This window comes from Engraulis encrasicolus, chromosome 13 (genome assembly GCF_034702125.1).
Source record: "Engraulis encrasicolus isolate BLACKSEA-1 chromosome 13, IST_EnEncr_1.0, whole genome shotgun sequence".
NCBI classification, from domain to species: Eukaryota; Metazoa; Chordata; class Actinopteri; order Clupeiformes; family Engraulidae; genus Engraulis; species Engraulis encrasicolus.
Genome location: NC_085869.1, coordinates 53,841,211 through 53,865,056, shown reverse-complemented (window position 1 = coordinate 53,865,056; position 23,846 = coordinate 53,841,211). Strand labels below are relative to the sequence as shown.

General features: G+C 46.1%; 1 protein-coding gene across 1 annotated transcript in view; it reads right to left on the bottom strand.

Annotated features, from left to right (window-relative positions):
- The window catches only part of dnah7 (dynein, axonemal, heavy chain 7), a 149,456-nt gene that overhangs the window by 55,770 nt on the left and 69,840 nt on the right, over window positions 1-23,846 (bottom strand). Inside the window, exons 44-54 of the mRNA XM_063214309.1 lie at window positions 23,136-23,348; window positions 20,844-21,073; window positions 19,767-19,956; window positions 18,318-18,458; window positions 17,486-17,611; window positions 15,818-16,038; window positions 14,885-15,065; window positions 9,337-9,522; window positions 7,423-7,586; window positions 5,307-5,461; window positions 1,496-1,686 (exon numbers count right to left, since the gene is read on the bottom strand). Coding sequence (XP_063070379.1) covers window positions 1,496-1,686; window positions 5,307-5,461; window positions 7,423-7,586; window positions 9,337-9,522; window positions 14,885-15,065; window positions 15,818-16,038; window positions 17,486-17,611; window positions 18,318-18,458; window positions 19,767-19,956; window positions 20,844-21,073; window positions 23,136-23,348 — 1,998 coding nt within the window. The remainder of the gene's footprint in view (window positions 1-1,495; window positions 1,687-5,306; window positions 5,462-7,422; window positions 7,587-9,336; window positions 9,523-14,884; window positions 15,066-15,817; window positions 16,039-17,485; window positions 17,612-18,317; window positions 18,459-19,766; window positions 19,957-20,843; window positions 21,074-23,135; window positions 23,349-23,846) is intronic.

Here is a 23,846-nt window from a genome sequence, read left to right as displayed (position 1 = left end):
AAGGGAATATTTATCCGCATATCGGGCTTTTTTCATGGGCAGATAATTCACCTAATCATTGAAACAAGGTAGGCATTTCATTCCTGACCATTTTCCTGTCACTGGAAAAAATAACACAGCTTGCATTTCTTTACTGACACGTAGTTTTTTGGCGAATTGATCTACCCCCGTCACCTCATTGCTCTATTGCTTTGAGGGAACAGACCTGTCCTCTTTTTGACATTTATCTCTCGTTTCCCAATGATGGTCAGACAGTCGAACACTAACAGCGAAAAAGAGCACTTCTGAAAGTTTGAGAAAAATATTTTTTTTTGCATGTACATAACAAGTGAGCCCACTTACCCCCCAACTTGTAACTTTTTGCCATGAAATCTGACGGTTCCGGGTAGCATGCACGCGCTAGCTGTATTCTGCCTCGTTGACTTTGCATTGACGTGACGTCACTCGGTGGGCTATTTTTTGTTGTCATTTTTATAAATCAATGTGCAAGTTTTGAGGATGGCAACAGTCAAAATGTTGATTAATGGGTTGTCAGGGGGTTATATAAGCAAAAATAAAGTTGCCACTCGTTAACACCAACGAACTGACAAGATATGAGACTGGGCCCACCACCTATATAAACGCTTATTAGAAGAACCTTATTCTAAAGCGTTACCAAGTTTTCAAACACAAGGAGCTCCAAGAGCTGGGGTTAAGATGCACATAAGTCAACAGAGACAAGTGATGTTAAAGCTACGCTAACAATAATTAATTGCTGCATAATTTGAAACCTAAAAGAGAGCTTACTACCCATGCTATCAGTGAGACAAACAACTAAAGGCTCAAGTCAAGACATCACTACTTTAAGAATTTTGAATGCAAAATTGTGCAAATGCACAGGTACAGTGCATGGATGCATGTATGATAATGTTGATATCTATTTGATATCTTTTTAAATCCAACACTATTTAATATTCCTCCGCTTGGTCCTAATCACTAAGCGTCACATTAACACTGCAACATCAACCCTAAGGCTATACTGACTGTGTTTAGTCAAAGATTTATCTGCCATAACAATTACCTTCCACTATGATCAATGCAACTGGTTACATCAGGCATGGCAGTGCCGCAAGTATCCAGCAAACAATGACTATTGTTTTCAATGTATTTTTGATACCACTCATCCAGTGTAGTCCTAGGGTTAGGGCGTCTGCACATTGGCTCCGACAGCACTGCGGAGCACTTTCGCTTCCGGCACAATTCTGACTCCCAAACCCAATTTCACCCAAACATAACATGGCTAGTCGATGGGCGGCTCCGAAAAAATAGAACTTGTCTCTAATCGCTTGCCGACATATGCAAAAGTCTGCGGACATCGGCGCCGGTGTGCGGGGTGGTATTGACAACAATGGAATCAAACTTTGGCAGAGCAGTGCTCAGCACTTTGTCGGAGCCGATGTGCGGAGGCCCTTACACTGCATGTGCTTCCCCTCTCGACCACCACAGCATCCCTCACCTTGACAGAGGTCTCAGGCAGGTAGTGCGGGTTGCGGAGCTTGGTGGTGATGTAGAAGCGGAAGTCGGGCGCGTACTCGATGGTGGAGTCGCCCATGCGGATGCAGATGCTGCCGCCTTGCTTGAAGGTCTGCTTGAGCAGCAGGGGCTCCAGGATGGGGTCCAACTCCTCGCCGATGTTCTCCAGGAGCACTGTGGGGTGGATGGGGAAAGGAAAGGGAGGGGGGAGAAAGAGAGCGGGTGCACACAGATGAGGAGAGCTCTGGAGTGACATATGAGGAGGAGGCGAACACACTCACAGCAGCACAGGCTCCAGGACGTCCAGGAAGTATACAACAGGATGGAGAGGGAAGAAAGAAAGAAAGAAAGAAAGAAAGAAAGAAAGAAAGAAAGAAAGAAAGAAAGAAAGAAAGAAAGAAAGAAAGAAAGAAAGAAAGAAAGAAAGAAAGAAGGGGTGCATAGAGATGAGGAGAGCTCGGGAGTGGGATATCAAACTTCAAATCTCTTTATTTGTGGTCCAGCTCCTCTCACATGATCTCCAGGAACCCTGTGTGGGTCAGTGAGGGGGGAGCACATTGGGGGTGCACAGAGATGAGGAGAGCACATGATTGGCAAATAGAGATGAGGATGGCACAGGAGTGGGTATATAGAGTTGAAAAAAACACAGGAGTGTAACACAAAGTTGCAGGATGCAGTGGAGTGGACATTCAGTATGCAGTTGAGGAAAGAACAGGAGTGGGTGTATGCAGTTGGACAAAAGGACTGGGTACATACATACAGGCCTGATAGTAGAAGAAAATCCTGGGCCTGAACCGTTAGCTCATTTTGAACTAAGAAAAACCTGACTAGATTTTATTCCTGCAGTCAAACTCTGTCAAGCCTGAAATCAGGCACTGGGCCTGAATACTATCAGCCCTGTACATAGAGTCGGGGCACAGGAGTAGTATACAGTACATACAGCAGTGATGCAGAGAGCCGAGGAGTGGGCATCTGCATTTGATGGGAGCATGGAAGCCACCACACAGCATCTCTCATGCATGACTCAACAGACACACACAGACACACAGACACACAGACAGACAGACAGACAGACAGACAGACAGACAGACAGACAGACAGACAGACACACACACACACACACACACACACACACACACACACACACACACACACACACACACACACACACACACACACACACACACACACACGCACACGATGAAAGTTTGAATATTCTCCCATTATTTATAGGCCTGGGCCAGTTGACATGCTCGGGATTCTGCACCAGACCAAAAGCACAGCAGAAATTCAATTCTGAGGCAGGTAATCAGCCATTCCCTCACAATGCTCCAGACAAAGTCAAACAAAGGGCTCCAATCTTTGTACTGCCTGTCGGCGTGAGTCAAACAGAATTGACAAAGGCTCACAGAGATAGGTAGAAGAGAATGGGTAAGAGGTAGAGGTAAAGAGAGAGAGAGACAGAGAAAGAGAGAGAGAGAGAGAGAGAGAGAGAGACAGAGAGAGAGACAGAGAGAGAGAGAGAGAGAGAGAGAGCGAGAGTGAGAGAGAACGCAAGGAAAAGAGACAAAGAAAGAGCCAAGAAAAACAAGAGAGACAGACTGCAGGAGAGATAACAGCAACCTGGGCAAACTATTCTGTTCCGTCATTAACAACAGCATAACAGAGCTTATCTCTGAACACACCATTCTAAACAAAGCGCAAATTGGTTCCCCCCTAAATCTCAGATCGAGTTTTTGTACTCTACAGAGCTTGATCAACAAATGTGTGAATGAAGACGCATGATAAAATATTGGCACATTTTGTTTGTTTCCAGAAAGGGTTTGCAGAATGAATTTAATTTTTGCAAAATGGGAGCTGTACCCCACTGAATTGTTACACACACTGACGTGCAAAAATCTTTTTAGATTTCTTCTCAATAAAAACATGTACTTTATGGTTATATAATTCTTGCAGGGCAGAATTGGGTCCAAATATCCTCTCATAACTCACATCACAAAGGAGAATCAAAAAGATATGGAACAAGCACCCAACACAAACTTCAAATGCCATTTGGCTCTTACAGTATTTCTCAATTGGTTTTGTACATTTCTCGAATCTCTCTCGCAATTTGCAAAACATAATATTCATTCTCAAAACAGCTTTAACAAATGGCAAAACACGGTGGATAACCTGCAAAACCGAGTCTCTTGCTCAAAACCCTTATTTGTCTTTCAAAACCAAGTTTTTGTGTCAATGAACGTATCAGCGCCAGCAGAATGGTTAGTCATTGTGTCATAGTGTATGGACAAGCTAGTCAAATCAATTTCTCATGTTGTCAATTGAATAGTACACTCTTGAGGATCTTTTCTGAAGCGAAATGTTGTTTAGATTGGATGGGACATGTTGTAAATTCAGTTTTATATTACATTGATCAGATAAGATTGAGATAGTTTCATGCATTCAGTGACAAAGCTTTTTGAGTGATGTGACAAAAGCAATTGATAATGTACGAAATCACTGAGAATTGTACACAGCCATGGCATGGTGGACGAGAGCATTTATTATGCCGAAAACAATGAGAAACTGATTTGACCATGTGCACAGGTAACACCAGGAAGTCACAATTGAACAAAGACTTTTGAGAATCATTATTCTGTTGTGAGAAATGTACAAAACCAATTGAGAAAAACTGTAATCAAGATTATATACTATTCCTTTCCGAGGCGCTAATAATGACTTTTCAAAGTCATTAAACATGACCTTGCTATAGAACAAGGATTAAACATTATTAAACCAGAAATTCACACAAGGAAGATCTTTAATGTAAAAGAGAAGGTGAAATAGAAGGCGAAACACTGCCTTCTTTGTCAATAATGCACACATTAGAATGTGAGAGAGAAGCACAGAAGCTGAGAAAAAGAGAGAAGCAGAGAAGAGAGAGAGAGAGAGAGAGAGAGAGAGAGAGAGAGAGAGAGAGAGAGAGAGAGAGTCTGTGAATGTCAGAATGACACAGAGAAAGGAGAGAGACACAGAAAGACAGAGAGAGAGAGACACAGAAAGACAGAGAGAGAGAGAGAGAGAGAGAGAAAGAGAGAGAAAGAGGAAGAGAAAGAAAGAGAGAAAGAAAAAGGAGAGAGAGAGGTGCAATTGGCAGCTGTCAGATTACACGGATCACTTGCCAACTGGGTTCCTCTCCTCTCCCACCTGCGAGTGGGGACTACTGTGGGATGTCGCAGGGAAGTGTTGAAATTAAGATGGCAGCAATCGACGCCTGAGGCGCGTGCTGATCAGCAAACAAGCCAGACGCAACAGCCCTTAGGGCAGGGTGGGGTGGGGTGGCAAGAGGGGGCGCAGAGAGGGCTCAGGGAGAGAAGTAGAGGCGCTGAGAGTCTACACAGGTGGCAACACACTACAAGCACGCGCTCCATGGATGTATATGGGTGTGTGTGTGTGTGTGTGTGTGTGTGTGTGTGTGTGTGTGTGTGTGTGTGTGTGTGTGTGTGTGTGTGTGTGTGTGTGTGTGTGTGTGTGTATGTATGTGTGTGTGTGTGTGTGTGTCTATGTGTTTGTGTAAGACAGAGAGAGAGAGACAGAGTGAGAGAGAGAGAGAGAGAGAGAGAGATAGCGTGTTTGTGTGAGTTTGTGTAGGGTAGGGAACAGGAACAACTTGCTCTGCTTGAGTGGTGACACAGAGACCCCTGTGGGCAATCAATGGTACTGCAGGAAATAACTCTGACATACAGTACAGCATGCATAGACACACACGCGTGGACGTGCGCAGTGCACACACACACACACACACTCCTACTGACCTGGCGTGCCGAACTGGATGCAGTTCTCCAGTGTGCGCACAAAGTCCCCGTCGCTCAGCTTGATGATGTGCAGGCTGTTGGCCTTCTCCATGTTCTTCACCCACTTGTTGGCCTGTCCCTGCGGGTCGATCATCAGCGGCCAGCGACGAGCATTACTGGAGGAGTGGAGAGGAGAGGAGAGGAGCAGAGAGGAGAGGGGGAGGAGAGGAGAGGAGAGAAGAGGAGAGGAGAGGAGAGGAGCAGAGAGGAGGATAAAAAAGGAGAGGAGAGGAGTGAAGAGGGGTGGAAAGGAGCGGAGAGGAGCGGAGAGGAGTGAAGAGGGGTGGAAAGGAGCGGAGAGGAGCGGAGAGGAGTGGAAAGGAGCGGAGAGGAGCGGAGAGGAGAGGATAGGATAGGAGAGGAGTGAAGAGGGGTGGAAAGGAGAGGAGAGGAGAGTCGAGGAGAGGAAGAGAATGGAAGGTATATAAAGAGAGAAGAGGAGAAGAGTGGAGATGAGGTGAGGAGAAAAGGACAGAAGAGGACAGAGTGGAGGTAGAGAGTAGAGTGGAGAGGGGTGGAAAGGAGAGGTGAGACAAGGAGAGGAGAGGAGAGGAGAGGAGAGGAGAGGAGAGGAGAGGAGAGGAGAGGAGAGGAGAGGAGAGGAGAGAAGAGGAGAAAGGAGAGGTGCAGATGAGAGGAGAGGAAGGGAAAAGAGGAGAGGACGGAAGAGGAGAGGAGATAAGAGGGGGCAGGATGGAGAGGTAGAGGAGGAGTAAGGGTGCAAATAGAAAGGGAAGCACAATCAGATATGAAGCGATAGAGGTGAGGTAAGGAGAGGTGAAGTGAGGAGAGGAGAGGAACGTAGAGGGAAATAAAGGTAAGAGGACAAGAACAAAAAACAAGATTTGGAAGCAGATATGAAGAAGTGAGAGAGGAGAGGTGAGGAGAGGTGAGAGAAGATGAGAAAGGGCAGGGCCGGGGACAGTGAGGAAGAGGAAGGAAGGAAGAAGAGGAGAAGAACTTTACTCTTTTTTTTTGGTGGGTGGCTTGAAAATGCCAAGGGACTGCCCTGGCTGTTTGGAATTGCATACTGAGCACCTTAAGACGTGGCCAGGGCGGGCTCTGGATGCAGGGCTGCACTGGGGTGTAAACAACAACTTCCTACACATGTCACAGTCAATAGTTTAACATGGGGAAGGCTTTATTGTGACAAGTGTAAATCCCGAACCGTCCTATTACCACAACCAGGGAAGTCAACAGGGGTGGGGGTTGGGCATGTGGGCAAAGCGGCCAGTTGTCCCAGGCCCAGAGAGATGGGATGGGGGTGCAGAATTGGCCACTCATTGTATGTGGGTCAAAGATGGGTTGTTTTTTGGCATCTAACGGCATCTAATGCCCGTAAAATAATTAATAATTGGTGGTTGGTATGCTGCAATGACTATGCTTCTTCAATAGTCTACTAGAAACAAAAAAATAAAACAAAAATAAAAAATAAACATTCAATAGTGGCATTGGCTATCGTGGCGCCGCCCTGACGTGTGCTACTGCTGAAATGTCACTGACCCATGTACTGGGTGAGGGGCCCTTTCAGATGACCTTGTCCTGACCCCGGCAAAAGCTAACAGTGGCCCTGACCACAGCCACATACAGTACAGTACACACTCCAAGGAGCAACCAGTTGTACCACACCACACAACCATTTGAAATAATCATTCAGTTCCATGTTTTTTGGTAGGCAAGGATTCCCGTGTCTGTGTCTGGCTAGCTGTGCAGTGATTGCATCAGTCTTGTTTGGACTTTGTTTACGGGTGGATGCTGAGTGGTCTTATCTGATTGTTTTCCAAAAAAAACAAAACAAATGCTTCCGCTCTTTTGCATAGATAGGGATCAAGCTGAACATGGTGCTGTCTTCCAATGCTGCCATTGGGGGGTTTGGTGACTCACAGTACACACACACACACAATATCAACTCACAGAGACATGCACACACACACACACACACACACACACACACACACACACACACACACACACACACACACACACACACACACACACACACACACACACACACACACACACACACACACACACACACGCACACACACACACACAGAGAGGGCGGCTCCTAACTCACGAGATGATGATGCCGTTGTCTATGGAGAAGCTGTCTGAGGGCAGGCCGGCGATGGTCCAGCTGCGGATCTTGACCGGCTCCCCCAGGGAGCTCATCAGGGACATGCCCTTGGAGCAGGGGATCTCCCTGGACTTACACAGCTCCATCCACTCCTTAGTGGCTGCCTGGCGCGCACACACACAAACAGAGAGATACACGTTCACACACACATAGATACACAGAGATGCACTTTCACGCACACAGATGAACGCATACACACACACAGATACACGTTCACACACACACATAGAGATACACGTTCACAAACACATAGACATACACATTCACACACACAGATAAACAGATATACAGCTCCATCCACTCCTTAGTGGCTGCCTGGCGCACACACACACACACACACACACACACACACACACACACACACACACACACACACACACACACACAGTGTACACAACATACATACAGTACACGCACGCACACACGCACACACGCACGCACACACACACACACACACACACACACACACACACACACACACACACACACACACACACACACACACACACACACACACACACTGTGTACAGGTACACACAGTATATCCCAAACGGTGCACATAATACATAAATATTAATGCATGCAATGCATATAAATATGTTCTGGTCCCGGTATGGAAAAAAACTGTCAAAAAAGGCTGCAAAACAACCCACCAAAATAAAAATCTTTTCTCCCCGTGGCTCTTGCATTTAAAAAGGGCTCCATTTAATATTTAATGGGAAGCGGGGCTTTTGTTGTTAAAAACAGACAAGTGATGAGTAGCATGTGCAGGCGCATCTGCTTGGGAGAGACAAAGGGACTGTTTTCATATGCCCCCCCTATGAGTTTCATAAAGGCAGAGGTGGTTAAATATTGAAATAGCTGGCTTCCTCCCTGCATGAGGCCCGCACACAGGGCCGCTGGCAGCTTTGACCGGGCGGCCCAGGACAAAGTCATCTGAAAGGGCCCTCCCTCCCAATACATACAATGTAAGAATAAATAATAATAATACATACGGTTTATATAGCGCTTTTCATGATACTCAAAGTATGTAATGGGGACCCAATTCTGGGCCCCTTTTCTACATGGGCCTGGGACATCTGACCCTTTTGTCACCCCTGTCAGCTTCCCTGCCCGCACACACAAAACATACACATCAAACAGCGCCATGGCAAATGGCATGACAGAGTACACAGGCGAAATACACACGTGTTGCATAGACACAGACAGTCACACACGCAGGCATGCATAGGCCTACTGTGTACACGCTCCCAAAGACACACACTAACACTTAATAATAAACTTAATTCAACAAACTCAAAGTCCAGATAAGAATATGAAAAAGAAACACACACACAGACGCAGACGCAGACACAGACACACACACACACACACACACACACACACACACACACACACACACACACACACACACACACACACACACACACACGCAAACACACAATTCTGCATAAAGTACACACTTGGACAAGTACACTGGGTTTGTCAAAGTTTGCTTGGACATCCAGTCATCTCCACAAATCCTCGCAGAAGCCCAATCTGTTTTGGACTGATTAGCCAACAAACATTTGCATTGACGAAATGTTCTGGACAAACAGCCTCCCTCCACATGTTCACACACACGCACACGCTGCATCTCTCACTTTCTCAAGAAACCGACTCACCGGTCTGGAAATGATAAACCATGGTTGCTCTCTCTCTCTCTCTCTCTCTCTCTCTCTCTCTCTCTCTCTCTCTCTCTCTCTCTCTCTCTCTCTCTCTCTCTCTCTCTCACACACACACTCAAACACACACACACACACACACACACACACACACACACACACACACACAACTACTACTACACCAGGTCACCTGTCTGTAGCTGGAGGTGAAGGCCCCCAGGTAGGCCACGATGGCTGCAGAGATGAGGATGTCTCCGGTCAGGTTGTCGTAGAGCTCCCCCAGGTCCCGTGCCGTCTCACTCCAGCGCGTCTTCTCGCCGCCCAGCCCACCAATCAGCTGCTCAGCACGCTCCAGCTTCTTACTGCACAGGTCCACCTGAGAAGGGGATGGAGAGGAGAGAGATGGCGAGGAGAGGAGGAGAGGAGATGGAGATGGAGAGGAGATGAGTGGAGGGATGGAGAGGAGAGGAGAGGAGGAGAGGGGATGGAGAGGAGAGGAGTGGAGTGATGGAGAGGAGTGGAGGGGAGGAGAGGGGATGGAGATGAGAGGAGGAGAGGAGAGGGGGTGGAGAGGAGAGGAGAGGGGATGGATAGGAGAGCAGTGGAGGAGAGGAGATGGAGTTGAGTGGAGGTGAGTAGAGGTGATGGAGAGGAGTGGAGGAGAAGGGATGGAGAGAAGATGGAGAGGGGATGGAGAGGAGTGCAGGAGAGGAGAGAAACAAAGCTCAGAGACAATGCATATGTCTACCTCAGGGGAGTGTGGGAGTGGGGATGGCGAGTCATAACCTCAGCTTCTTTTTATTTATTTATTTTTCATTATTGGGTGGTGTGATTTGCATAGAACTTTATCATTTATTTAATTTTACATAAGAACTGAGAATGTCAAATAAAATCATTCATTCATAAAATCATTCATTTTTTTGCACACCTTAACGAAAAAATACATGGCAGAGTTAAGCTACCGCCTCAATACCGATTTGAGTGGGCGTGTCCCAAACGACAGTTGGAGAAACGTTAACTTTACAAGGCCAACAAATTCTTACGTAATACTGACACATATTTTGCCAGCATTATTGATGTATGATGTTAATCAACGGGACTCCATAAAACTTTAATGTACATTCCTGAAAGTGAAAGTGCTCTTGGGAAACTCCCATTGTCATTATGACACAGCACTACACAGCACAGAGGGCTCACTGCACACAACAACATTATTTTTTATACCTCACAAGTGCAAGGGGGCAGTCTGAAACAGCACCCCAAGAGAGCAGTGTGGCGGGACAGTACCATGCTCAACTAAGATGGTGGAGAGCACTGGTCAATTACTCCCCCCACAAACGGGTCAAGAGTCTCACCAGCAACGTTTGGACGACAAGGCTGATGCCCTCACCACTTACCCATGGCTGCCCCCCAACCCCGCCTCCCACTTTGCTACCACCGCTTCTCGTTACATATATTTCAGTAAAGTTCAACTTTTTCACCTCGCTTCTCTACGTCACCACCTCCCACCTGCTTCCCAATGTAAAATATCGAAATATCGCCACCTCCAGCGCCTTGGTCTCTCCTATGTATTTTCAGCGTTAGGCAGGGGTGGTGGAGGGGGAGAGGAATGGAGGAGAGAGACATAGCTATACTGTAGGTAAGGTGGTGGAGAGGAGATGAACAGAGGGTTGGAGGGATAAGGACAGAGGAGATAGAGAAAGCTCCAGCTCCAGCTCCAGTACCAGCATCATTGTGTGTGCATAGGTGTGTGTGTGTGTGTGTAGGAGAGAGAGAGACAGAGACAGAGATAGAGAGACATAGACAGAGAGAGAGAGAGAGAGAGAGAGATAGAGAGAGAGAGAGAGAGAGAGAGATAGAGAGAGAGAGAGAGAGAGAGAGAGAGAGAGAGAGAGAGAGAGAGAGAGAGAGAGAGAGAGAGTGTTTCTGTTCAATGTTTAGAGGGGATGCAGATAGAGAGGTCGAGGTAGAGGAGAGAGACTTTCTGCAGCTCTACAGGTCACGCTTGTGAAACAGGGACACGGTGGCCAGCGCTGGCTATTTGGGTGGCCTCTGGTGACACATCGCTGCTCCCGTATAAACAAGTAAAGCTGCAGCCCACACTGCAGTTCACCGCCGGCCGGCCAAAACACCATTCTGCCAAACCAAGGTCGCTTCCAGAGACAAATTAGCATCTCCCTCTATCCTCATTGGCCTGGGTGGGGCAGAGAAGAAACTAATATTTTTATATATTCACACACGCACGCACGCACGCACGCACGCACGCACGCACGCACGCACGCACGCACGCACACACACACACACACACACACACACAGACACGTGTCTTGTATCTGGGCATTACAAAAGGCTCCAAAGTTTGCACTTGAGAGAGCAACAAGTCACATGACATCTATGTTCACTCCCTTCTTCTGAAATGCACCGATGGAGGGGCGAGGGTGGAAGAGAGAGAAACACGAAGGCATGAAAGGCAGAGAAATGGGACAAGAAAGTGAGTCGTGGTCCCTTGTGATGGGTGGGTGGCGGAGGTACCCAGGCAGACCCTGGTGACTGACAGTTTTCCTTCACAGAGAATTGGGTGGAGAGAGAGAGAGAGAGAGAGAGAGAGAGAGAGAGAGAGAGAGAGAGAGAGAGAGAGAGAGAGAGAGAGAGAGAAAGAGAGAGAGAGAGAGAAATAAAGATGGCTTCAAAGCACATGGAGTAAGAAGAAACGCGAAAATAAACAGATGCCAAGGAACAGAGGGGGGAAGCAGTCTTTTGAAGACAAAAATGAATTTTAAACTCTCAACAAATATGTAAACAATTTTGACAGATGGGTTTTGTCGACCAGCCGTATTTATGATGTCTGCTATTTATTTGATGAATTGCACAGACGTACGAGACATTTTGTGCAGTTTCGCCAAAATTATAACCCCCAAAGGATGAAAATGCATTCTGATGATATTCTCAGATGTTGAGCAAACTACATCAAAAGCAAATAAAGCAAAATAAATATCTGCAACAACACAAACAAACCACACCAAGAGAATTCAAAACCTCCACATATTTTTTCCAAACGAGCAAAACTGAAAAAAAACACTGCTGTAGATGGGTGTAGAGATTCCATAACCTTGCTTTATTGCAGATGTTTTTCAATGAAGCCACTTAATACGCTAAATTAATGTTTGTCAGAGCAAAACTATAATTTATGATGGCTATACAATAACCTAAATACCAAGTAAGTGATATGTAATAATAATTCAACGTACTGTGAATGTAAAAACAAATATGTGAGAAGGGTATTGTAAAGCTTTAAAAACTGCATTACAACATATTGCATATGTTGTATGAAACCGACTTTTAGTCCTATTCAAATGAGGAGCGAATTCCACCGGCGGTAGCCCATCAAGTCAACAACACAAAAATATTTTAAGTGATTTGATTCATGGCTACTCCATGTTCACTGTTGTCAGTATAGACACTTGATTCACCTATACTACCTGTTGACTGTTATCAGAATAGACAATAGTCACTTCACATTCCTCAGTTCGCTATCACATGTCCTATCATTGTGAGAGCTATTGCAGCAGGGTTAGCAACTGCGGCAGGGTCCTCTCACCTGGTTCTCGCGCTCGGCTTCCTTGTTCTTGTTGGCAACTGGAGACAATTACCGCAGTTATATGTGAGGAATAGTCAGATATTAAACGTGAACTGAATAGTGGTGGCAGTATTCCGTTTGCAAATGGGTCATGTAAACTCTTCATGTATGGATCATGCAAACTATATTCATTCAGAATGTGGCCGTGTTCAGTGAATATACTGACAATATTCTGCTTGAAATTGACAATATTCCACTTGCATTCAACTGTGCTGAACTGAGACTTTGGCCTTTTTGTTCTTGTTGGTGGCAAATGTGGCTTTTATTAATGTATATGTACATGTAGATTGTGTTAATTGCGTAACTACCATGATTATGCTAATGTACAGCTAGACTTGAAGAGATTGCAGTAGGGTCGTGCTCACCTGGTTATCCAGCTCATCTCCCTTGCTCTTTTTAGCACGTAGTAGTAGTAATAGTTTAAGCAGTTTATTTTCAGAATTCAAGCTGCACATTCACAAATGTTACCTTTATTGTGCATACTTCCCACCACCATCAAATTCTAAGTATTCATAATTTGCACTTTTCAGACATGAAAAGGTAGATCTTCTCCATGTCCGCCATTTTGAATTTCCAGAAATAGACATTTTTAGCTGCAAAACTTAATGTACTTTGGTCAAATAAATATTGATGTATTACGTAGTTGTATTACTTAGTATTCAGTAGCATCGTTGCAACACCTACTCTGGCCTCAATCCCACACAGTGCACCTTTAAATACCGGTGATCTAAGGCTGTAACGATACACCCAACCCACGATTCGGTTTGTATCACGATATATGACCCACGGTTCGATATGCCCCACGATTTCACCCAAAAAATTTAAAAAAAAAAAAAAATTGGAAAAAAAAATAATAAGAAGAAAATAAATTATATATATACTTCTATCTTTTTGCATTTACCTGCCTGCATTAATTTTGTAGGTCTACAAGGCTGAATAATGTTGCAGATATAGGCTACCACTGCAACCTGTTCCCAGGTGTTGACATCAAAGCACAGTACAGAGAAATAAGGGATATTAGTTCACCAAGGAAAAGGGCTTATAAATAGGCTAAGATCATATGTTGAGAGAGAGAGAGAGAGGGGGGGGGGGGGGGGGGTCAGGGTGTATGGTCATTGGCAGCTGTCTTACTTTATCAAACATAGCCTATCCAATTAATATCCAAACATTAAAACAACACAGGCCATATATCGTCAGGAAACATGTTGTATTAAGTTAGGCTACTTAAAGAAATGCAACACTTAATTTTGATTAAGTTAAATATTTCCGTAGCTCTTTTTGATCGTGCAGCAGCGCGTGCCCGCCTACAATCAAACCTCGAAATGAACCTCACTTAGTTCTCACTGCTACGTAACGTGCACGTTTTTCGTTTCGTTTTGTGGTTTGACATTTTATCAAGAGCGAGAATGAATGCAGAGGCTGAAATGGAGCATGCTTTCTGCTTATGCAGGCGGTAATTTTACAATATAGCCTAACATTAATGTGGGAAGAAATAATGCTGCCTAATATTCTGCCTCAACGTTCGTCCGACTTCGGGCACCTCCCTACAAGCGATTCCAGGCTGGTTTATAGGCAGGCGGAGCATCTCGTGCGCTCTCTCTCTCGCGCTCTCTCTCTCTTTCTCTCTCTCTCTGCTCCAACGTCAAACTCCACTCGCAATACATCGCGCATGCATGAATAAAACAAAAATCTTGACACGTTTATAAAAGCCTTCTTGGTCTGTTGTTCATTTGTCCTTCACCTTCCGATGTTTGCCCAAGTTTTTCGTCTCACGGAGGTTGCTGAGGCAATGGATAACAACAACGTGCTGGTTGGAAGGAGCATGTTATATGAGAAAGGGGTGAATGGAACTGTTACTCGAACGTGTGCGCCCTTTTTCTACTGGTCTTTTTAAGCGCATATGCAAACTCTTGCCTGTGTGTTGCCTGTTGTGTTCTACACTGAGGGGTAACAACTTTAAAAGGGCACATCGCGATTCTGTGAGGAAGCTTCGCGATAGGGGTTCGTGGGTTTGCGTACCGTGATCCCTCGGTTCGATGCAATATCGTTACAGCCTTCCGGTGATCTCATAATTATAGGCACTGCTGAAGTGGTACTATACCTGGTTCTCGAGCTCGGCCTTCTTTTGCTTGTTGGCAGCGAGCGTGGCCTCCAGGTTGGCCAGCTTGTCCTGCACCTCCTTCAGGTCGGCCTGCTTCTTCTGCAGACTCTCCATGGCGATCTTCAGCTCGCCCTCCGCCTGAGCCAGCTTCTCCTTCTTAGGTGCCACCACCTTCGCCACCCTGATGAAGAGAAGAGAAGAGAAGAGAAGAGAAGAGAAGAGAAGAGAAGAGAAGAGAAGAGAAGAGGAGAGAAGTGAAGAGAGGGGAAGAGAAGAGAAGAGAGGAGAAGAGAGAAAAAAAGAGGAGAGGAGAGGAGAGGAGAGGAGAGGAGAGGAGAGGAGAGGAGAGGAGAGGAGAGGAGAGGAGAGGAGAGAGGGCGAGAGTATTTCTTTGCTTTGTTCGTCACAGGTAGCAAGTTGTCAGAAACCTATTTGCTTTTTCAAGGTTTTGCCCACGACCTACAGTAGGTCAAAGGATCTTGTTCCACTATGCGAAGCAGTGACGGGCTATTTAAATTAATCTACATTGGCATGTCCCATTGTGCTCTGCATAATGACTAAAAGGCTCTCTATTCCATTCTACTCGATTCACCAGCATGAGATGAGGCTTGATGGATGTAGGAATCGCTAGATACCTGAAGCATGCTAGCCTGGCCAACACCAGACTATGTCACAAGTGAGAGGGCATCTATTCATTTTCTTGAAGGGGACGCTTATGTCAACAACCTATATGGAAAGCTGATTTCGCATCTGCTGTTGACATGGTGGATCTGTAAACAAACTACAAGCTTCCGTTTGTCTAATAATTTGACTTTGCCGCCCTCCCTGTGGTTGGGATCCCAAACTCAGTGTAAGGCAGCATGGGAATTCTCAGGCTAGGAGAGTGCTGCGGTAGGCAGGGCAGTAAGGTGAATGATGATGAGGACTACTGACTTGTCGTAGGAGTCCATGGCGCACACCCATTTGCAGAGGCCCTCGGCGGCGGTGGAGGCCACCCGAATCTTCTCGGGCACGAAGTCGGGGTTGGTGATGTACTTGTTGCGGATGATGCTGATACAGTTGGCAGGGATGGCATCCTTGTTGTACTCGTGAAGGCTCTGCAGGAACTTCATGTCTCCCAGCAGCTTCTTGGCCGGGCCCCAGTAGTCCTCCACCTTTAGTAGTGGGAAATGGCATATAGAAAATCTATTGGTAACACTTTAGAATAATGTCCTGTTCACAGCTTTATAAACACTTTATTAGCATTTAATAACAATGAACATTTAATCTAAGCATTTACAAATGTGTGTAAATGAGTAATAACCAAACTATGACTACACAGTGGAGTGGGAATCAACTTCTACTGTGTGAGTTTTATGTGGTTTCATGCCCTCTGGTCTTTGGAGGAGAAACTTCCAGGACCGCTGCGACTGCGCTGTGTCTGCTGTGTTGGCATAGTATTTCTTGCCCATTTATAAGAGTTCAGCAAAAAATGAGTTGCGCTCTTGACACACGTCCTTTTAGCTCTGGTGCGATGGTCAAGTAGACATAAACTGTTTGCAGGGGTGACTCGCACACAGAATGACCACTCAAACAGAGTGTTTTTTCAGAGTGTTCTTTTTACTTCACCCTTCTGGGCTCCACCAAGTAAAAAGAACACTCTGATAAAACACTCTGTTTGAGAGTTGCCCATTTATAAACAATTGTAAACATTTTGTTGATAATTAGTTCATTATTTATAAAGTATTTATAAAGCAGTGAATAGGACGTTATTCTTAAGTGTTACCAATCCATTACATACCGTTTGTACATTTATGAAAGTGTGAAAGCCCACCGGGGAAACTCCAACTCCCATTGTCATTGTGACACAGCACTCCACAGCACACAAGTGTTCACTGCACACTGCACACAACGAAATTGCATTTTATGCCTCACCAGTGCAAGGGGGCAGCCCCTAATGGCGCCCCAAGGGAGCAGTGCAGCAGGACGGTAGCATGCTTAGGGTACCTCAGTCATGGAGGAGGATGGGGGAGAGCTCTGGTTAATTATTCCCCCCACCAACCTGGCGGGTCAGGAGTTGAACTGGCAACCTTTGGGCTACAAGTATGACGCCCTAACCGCTTATCCATGACTGCCTGCCATTATACCCTTAGAATGTTGCGAGAGCTTCCATTCACTTTGAATGGGCCTTCCCATCGTTTGGACGTGATTATAGCTGTATATACAGTAGCTACCTGCTGCGATTCACAATGCCCGCTGCCAATAGCAAAGGGCAGATGGCTTCTTATTTACAGTACCCAGAAACATAATCACTATCAGTTGACCTCTAAGGTCAGTAGTGGGAATTTAGATCATAAGAAAACAGTGGGATGATGGATTCTTTAATCCTTTGTACCCAGATACCAGTACATGATTAGTTGGTGATGTTGTGTTGTTTGAGGTTTGTAAGGCTTGCAATACTTGATGCTTAGAAGTCATAATTTAAAGTAATCTTGGAGTGATTTGGTTGGTAAAGATTGTACGATGCCTAGGGGGTTATAATTTAGTAAGTGAACATGGGGTGATGGTTTCTAAAGATTCTTATATAATAATTTTGGGGTAATGGGGGCCCCAGTGCTGCACCTTCTTGCCGGAGCCTGAGGGGTCTGGGATGCGGTCGGGCTTGATGCCCTTCAGGATGCAGATGGCCTCCATCACCAGCTTCACACCCGCAGGAGGACTCTTCATCGCCTTCACCATGGTGATGTCCTGCAGTAAAGGGGAAGAAACAGTCATTGATGATGGTATTTTAAAAATGATATTATTTCATTAATGTTACAATCTCTTAAAAAATAAATTGACACGCTGGCATTATTCACTAGTAATTAGTAAATTATTAAAATGGGTCACTGCTCTGTTATTGTGTCCTTTCTTTTCTAGCTGATTTAGTAAAGCCGCGCGCCCTCCCAGTGACTCAACACCTTCAGTCTTGCTTCTAGTCAGGCCAGTAGCAATATAATGTTTCTTGTTCTGCTCTTGGTCAGACCAAGTCTCGAAGAGATTTGAAAGTCGATGATAATCATTATAAACTCAGCCTGTCTTTCTACACAGCATTTAGAACAGAGAGAACAGAGAGAACATGTTTTTCTGCAGTGTAGGCAGGCTTTTAGGCATTGCTATCCCATACCTTTTGTGTAAAAGTGTCTAGTGCAGTACTACACTGAATTCTATACAGTGGGCCTGGCTGCCCTGTATGGAGAAACATTTTCCTGCAGTGTGTAGGTAGGGTAGTAACCCCACACAATTTTCTAAGACATGTTTTCCTGCAGTGTGTAAGCAGGGTAATACCCAGGCTATGTCTGTCCCCTACCCCTTGTGTGAGCATGTCCAGATCAGTATGTGCTGTAGACAGGGTAGTACCCACACTACTATTCTCTCAGACATGTTTTCCTGTAGTGTGTAAGCAGAGTAATACCCCTTGTGTGAGGGTGTCCAGGGCGGACAGCGCAGCCTCCAGGATGGGCATGGCCACAGCCAGGTCGGCGTCACACTCGTCCTTGATGGCCTTGGCGGCCATCGCCTGTTCGTTGGCCACCGCCTCGTCCACGCGCACCACCTGGGCACGTGGATTACTCAATTCAATACTTAATATATTATATACAGTATTTATATAGCATTTTACATATGTGTAATGTATAATATATTATACTTATTTACAGACTCAGGGTTCCATAAAATCATAGAAAACAAAATCAAACACAATACAAATACAGATACAGGCTGAACTGATAAACATTCATGCAAGCATCTATTCCAGTGTTTCCACAATACAGACAAATATCTTACATCACAAATTCTGTATTATTTTAGAAAATGCGTTTATCCAACACATTATACATAAAAAGAGAGCTTAACAAAAAAGATAAAAAGTGTGATGAAAACACAAAGTAAACTTTGAAGAATTTGTTCAACACCTGGAGAGATGAATCTAACATGTTTTAAGTGTTGAATCTCTAAGGGTCTTAAAGATGGCCTCTCAACGTCATTTGATTAATATTGCTGTGTTCCCCATTGTTATTGAATGTGTTACGCGTTGGTCCTGTTTTAAAAAACGTTCTGGTTGCTTTGTTTCAAGCCGTTTTTGCAAGCCAGCAATGTGGCTTGTGGAGAAACGAGAGGGTGTTCCGTGTTTCTCGTGGAAAAGCGTCTCTGATTGGCTCACTCTTCCTGCTCTCGTGGAAATGCGTCTCTGATTGGCTCAGTCCTCCTGTTCTTGGATAGAATGTAATGGGAAACAGAGTCGCCACTTCTCCGGGTGGTACTGCACTATAGGGGCGCCAACGGAGGCGTGCATGCTCCATTCGACAGCGACCCCTAGGCGAGCTACAGGCACAGAGCAACCAGAGTGGGCTTGCTGTATGGATGAGGCTTTGTGCTCTCTGTGTATCTGAGAGTAGCAACCAGCTGAAAGCTAGGCTAAGCTAGATTTCAGGCCACTAGGCATTCCTTGTTTTGAAAACGAGCAGAAAACAATTACTCTACATGTTTTTAGAAAAATGGGTCGACATAAACCTTTGTGGGCAACGCCTTCTTTCGACGTGACGAAACACAGAAAGGCTTTCGTGATTCGCTCGTTTCTCTGCATTATTTATGTAAATTGGGAAACACCGGGAAACACAGCCAGGCGAGGTGACGCACCGCTATGAGAGCCTTGCAAGTGAGTTTAACTTGGGGTGACCGTCCGATCTTCAAAAGGAGTGAGTAAAACTGTGTTTTATCGGAAGTTGGCCTTTAAGGGTTGAATTAACACTGCATATTTTACTGTGTACACACAGGCAACATTCATTCAGGTGAGTAGGCTTATTTTTTACTATGAACTCAAAACAGTCTTCTCTGAAAAAGTAGAAGAGAGCGTCTCGGTCACCTTCTCGGTCTTGGCGACCTCTGCGGACTCGTGCTCGATGACGATCATCATCTGGTCCACCTCCTTGCTGGCCACCACCAGCTGTGGCTGCAGAGCCTCCAGCTCCACCTGCATAGTGGCCACCTGGGCCGCCGCTGACTGGAGCTTCTCCAGACCCACCTCGTAACGACGTTTCAGAGTCATCACCTGGCTGCGGGAGGACAGACACAGACACACAGCGTGATACAGACACAGACACAAACCGTGACACAGACACAGACACACAGCATGTCTCAAATGGCGCACTTGTAGCAACCTGGGTTACTTGAAAGGCACTATATAAAACTAAGTTACTATTATTGTTGGTGCACTTTGGGCAATATGTATTTGTGAGTAATTGTGAACTGGTGCAAAGTCATGTTGGAAGAGAAGGGGATACACTCCAAATTGTTCCAACAACATTGGGAGCATGGAATTGTCCAAAATGTTTTGCCATCCTGATGCTTGTCTATGTGTCCATCTGCTCGCTGTCAAGTCAAAATGTTAGAGTGGATAACTAAAGACTAGCTCCTGAGTTTAAAAAAAATGCTTTGCTAATTAACTCATCGACACAAAAATGACTTTATAGATGTATGCATGATATTAAGATGTCAGACTAATTGGTATTTTGGTTTGTCATACAAAATGATACAAAATGAAAAACAATTGTTCTTATGGGTGTGATTTCTAGGGCAGTCATGGGTAAGCGCTTAGGGCGTCAGACTTGTAACCCAAAGGTTGCCGGTTCGACTCCCGACCAACCAGGTTGATTGCGAGAGTAATGAAAGAGTGCTCTACCCCATCCTCCTCCATGACTGAGGTACCCTGAGCATGGTACCATTCCGCCACACTGCTCGCTTTCGGGCGACATTGAGGGCCGCCCCCCTTGCACGGGTGAGGCATAAATGCTTTTTTGTTGTGTGCAGTGAACACTTCTGTACTGTGGAGTGCTGTGTCAAAATGACAATGGGAGTTGGAGATTCCCAGTTGGGCTTAAAGAATGATCTAAGGGAAGGGGAGAGGAGGCCAGGGTAGAGATGTGCTGAAGGCCTCACTGACCTTCTCTTCTTCTGCAGCAGGGTCTTGAAGGTGGAGATGAGCTCCAGGTAGGAGGTGGGCGTGACGTAGTTGTAGCGCTGCAGCTCGGCCAGGAAGCGCGCCGACAGGCTGATGGTGGACATGTGGAAGCTCTGGCACATGTTGATGCAGCCCAGGCGAGCCTCGTCGCCCATCTCCACATCCTCCAGGAAACGAGACGCCACCGCCTGCAGAGCATCCGCAGGCCAGCTCTAGGGGAGGAGAGGAGAGTGAGAGGAGGGAGAGGAGGGAGAGGAGGGAAGAGAGAGGAGAGAAGAGAGAGAGGAGGGAGAGGAGGGAGAGGAGGGAGAGGAGAGAAGAGAGAGAGGGGGGGGCATGAGAGGAGAGGAGAGGAGATGACAGTTGAAGGAAGGGACGAGAGAAGATATGAGGAGAAGGGAGAGGAAGAAGAGAGTAGAGGGGACCAGAGGAGCGAGAGGGAGGGGGGGACATGAGAGGAGAGGAGATGGAGATGAGAGGAGAAAGAGAGAGAGAGAGAGAGAGAGAGAGAGAGAGAGAGAGAGAGAGAGAGAGAGAGAGAGAGAGAGAGAGAGAGAGAGAGATGCCGATAAATAAAGACATTGAGTGAGACAAAGAAGGAGAAAGGGGAAAACTTGAAGAGAGTGAGAGATACAGAGGCAGAGAGGAGAAGGGATAGACAGTGGGTGAGATGGATTGAAAGAATGATGGAATGACAAAAAGGTAAATACACAGAATGGAAGAGACACATCACACTGAGCTCATCAAATAAAAACCCAATTAAAACCCAAACACTCAAACTGAAACACAGGCAAGCACACAAGCACACACACACACATGCTAACACACACACACACACACACACACACACACACACACACACACACACACACACACACACACACACACACACACACACACACACACACACACACACACACACACACACACACACACACACACACACACACACACAAGCGCACATACACAGACATGCAAGTATGCACGTGCACGTGAACACACACACTCACACACACACACACACACACACACACACACACACACACACACACACACACACACACACACACACACACACACACACACACGCACGCACGCGCACGATCGCACACACGCGGCAAGACAAGATGCTGGTGGGTGGCCTAGACACATCTCCTGCTGACACAAGTTTTGAGATGTGTAATCAGTTTAGCACAGCAGCTCTGGTGGCTGCCATGGAGACCAGACATAATTGGGTCTACAGACAATGAAATAGATGAACCTGATTTTCTAAAAACAGCCCCGGCGACGTAAAGGCAAAAAAAAAAAACTCCAGAGCCGCTAATTGTGTGTCATTAGGGAGGCAGCACCACGGGCCCTGTGTTGTGCAATGTGCACATTATGTGCTTTATTCATTAAGCCCTGTTTCAAACAGATAGCGGAACGTGCTTGTACAAAAATTAGTGTGTGATTGCTACTCTCATTCAGGATTCGTGACGATGGCAGACATTAATCAAGTCATGGCAGGCTTTGTCATGTTGACATTGATGGCTGGCTGGTTGCGTTGCGCTCATTGGCGGGTGGTGTGAGTGCGTACACGTGTGCGAGAGTTTGTTTCTGTGTGTTGAGAGGATGGTCAGTTGATTAGCTGCATTGTGCGTCTCTAATGTTTGATTTCGGCTGTTTGACTACAGACTGTGTGTGTGTGTGTGTGTGTGTGTGTGTGTGTGTGTGTGTGTGTGTGTGTGTGTGTGTGTGTGTGTGTGTGTGTGTGTGTGTGTGTGTGTGTGTGTGTGTGTGTGTGTGTAGCCAGTCATCACAAAGGAGCAGTGCACCAGTGAATCAGTTTCAATGAGCTTACAATAGACAATGGCTTTGAGTGTAAGTGCTAATCAAGCAAGGACTGATAATGGACAATGGCTGTCAATGTGAGTGTGTGTGTGTGTGTGTGTGTGTGTGTGTGTGTGTGTGTGTGTGTGTGTGTGTGTGTGTGTGTGTGTGTGTGTGTGTGTGTGTCTGTGTGTGTGTGTGTCTGTGTGTGTGTGTGTGTCTGTGTGTGTGTGTGTTTGTGTGTGTGTGTGTGTGTGTGTGTGTGTGTGTGTGTGTGTGTGTGTGTCTGTGTGTGTGTGTGTGTGTGTGTGTGTGTGTGTGTGTGTGTGTGTGTGTGTGTGTCTGTCTGTGTGTGTGTGTGTGTGTGTGTGTGTGTGTGTGTGTGTGTGTGTGTGTGTGTGTGTGTGTCTGTCTGTGTCTGCGTGTCTGTGTCTGCGTGTCTGTGTGAGTACAATAAACACTGACCTGGAACCAGTCTATGGTGCAGCAGTTGATGAGCGCTGGGAAGCGCCGGAGCCGGCTCCTGAAGGTGTCTCCGATGGGGCTCATGGCCAGCACCACGTGCAGCTGGCTGCGGCAGCGCTCCAGGAACATGTTGAAGAGGGCCAGCGGGCTGCCGTCCGTCTGCTTGTCGCGCTCCCGCTGGCGGTCCAGCACGCGCATGCGCTCGCAGATCTCCTGTGGAGGGGGAATGTGAGAATTAAGAATACTGTACAATGTACACCAGTGTTTCTCAACTGGTGGGTTGCGACCCAAAAGTGGGTCGCGGAAGGGTCATGGGTGGGTCGCCGGGCCTTGTGTTCTAAAAAAAAAATCCAACTTTTCCTGCAACAATTTACAACTTTTATTTTGATAGGCTACTGAACTCCGTGTCATCTGTTGTCATAGATACAATCTGAATGTTAATGCGAGATAGATAGCGTGCAACCAGTCATTTGAGTCTTGGTTACATTTTGAGAATTGCATTGAATAGACTTGAACGCTAAAAAAAATGGGTCGCGACCGAATGAGAGTGGAAAATGGTGGGTCCCAAGACGGTTCCAGTTGAGAACCACTGATGTACACTGTACACAGCACCACTGACAGCTTTGGCTAAGCCCATTTTAATGGGGACTCCAATTCTGTCTGCCAGCCCCCCTCCCCAATCCATGGGCCTGGGACAATTGACCCCTTTTC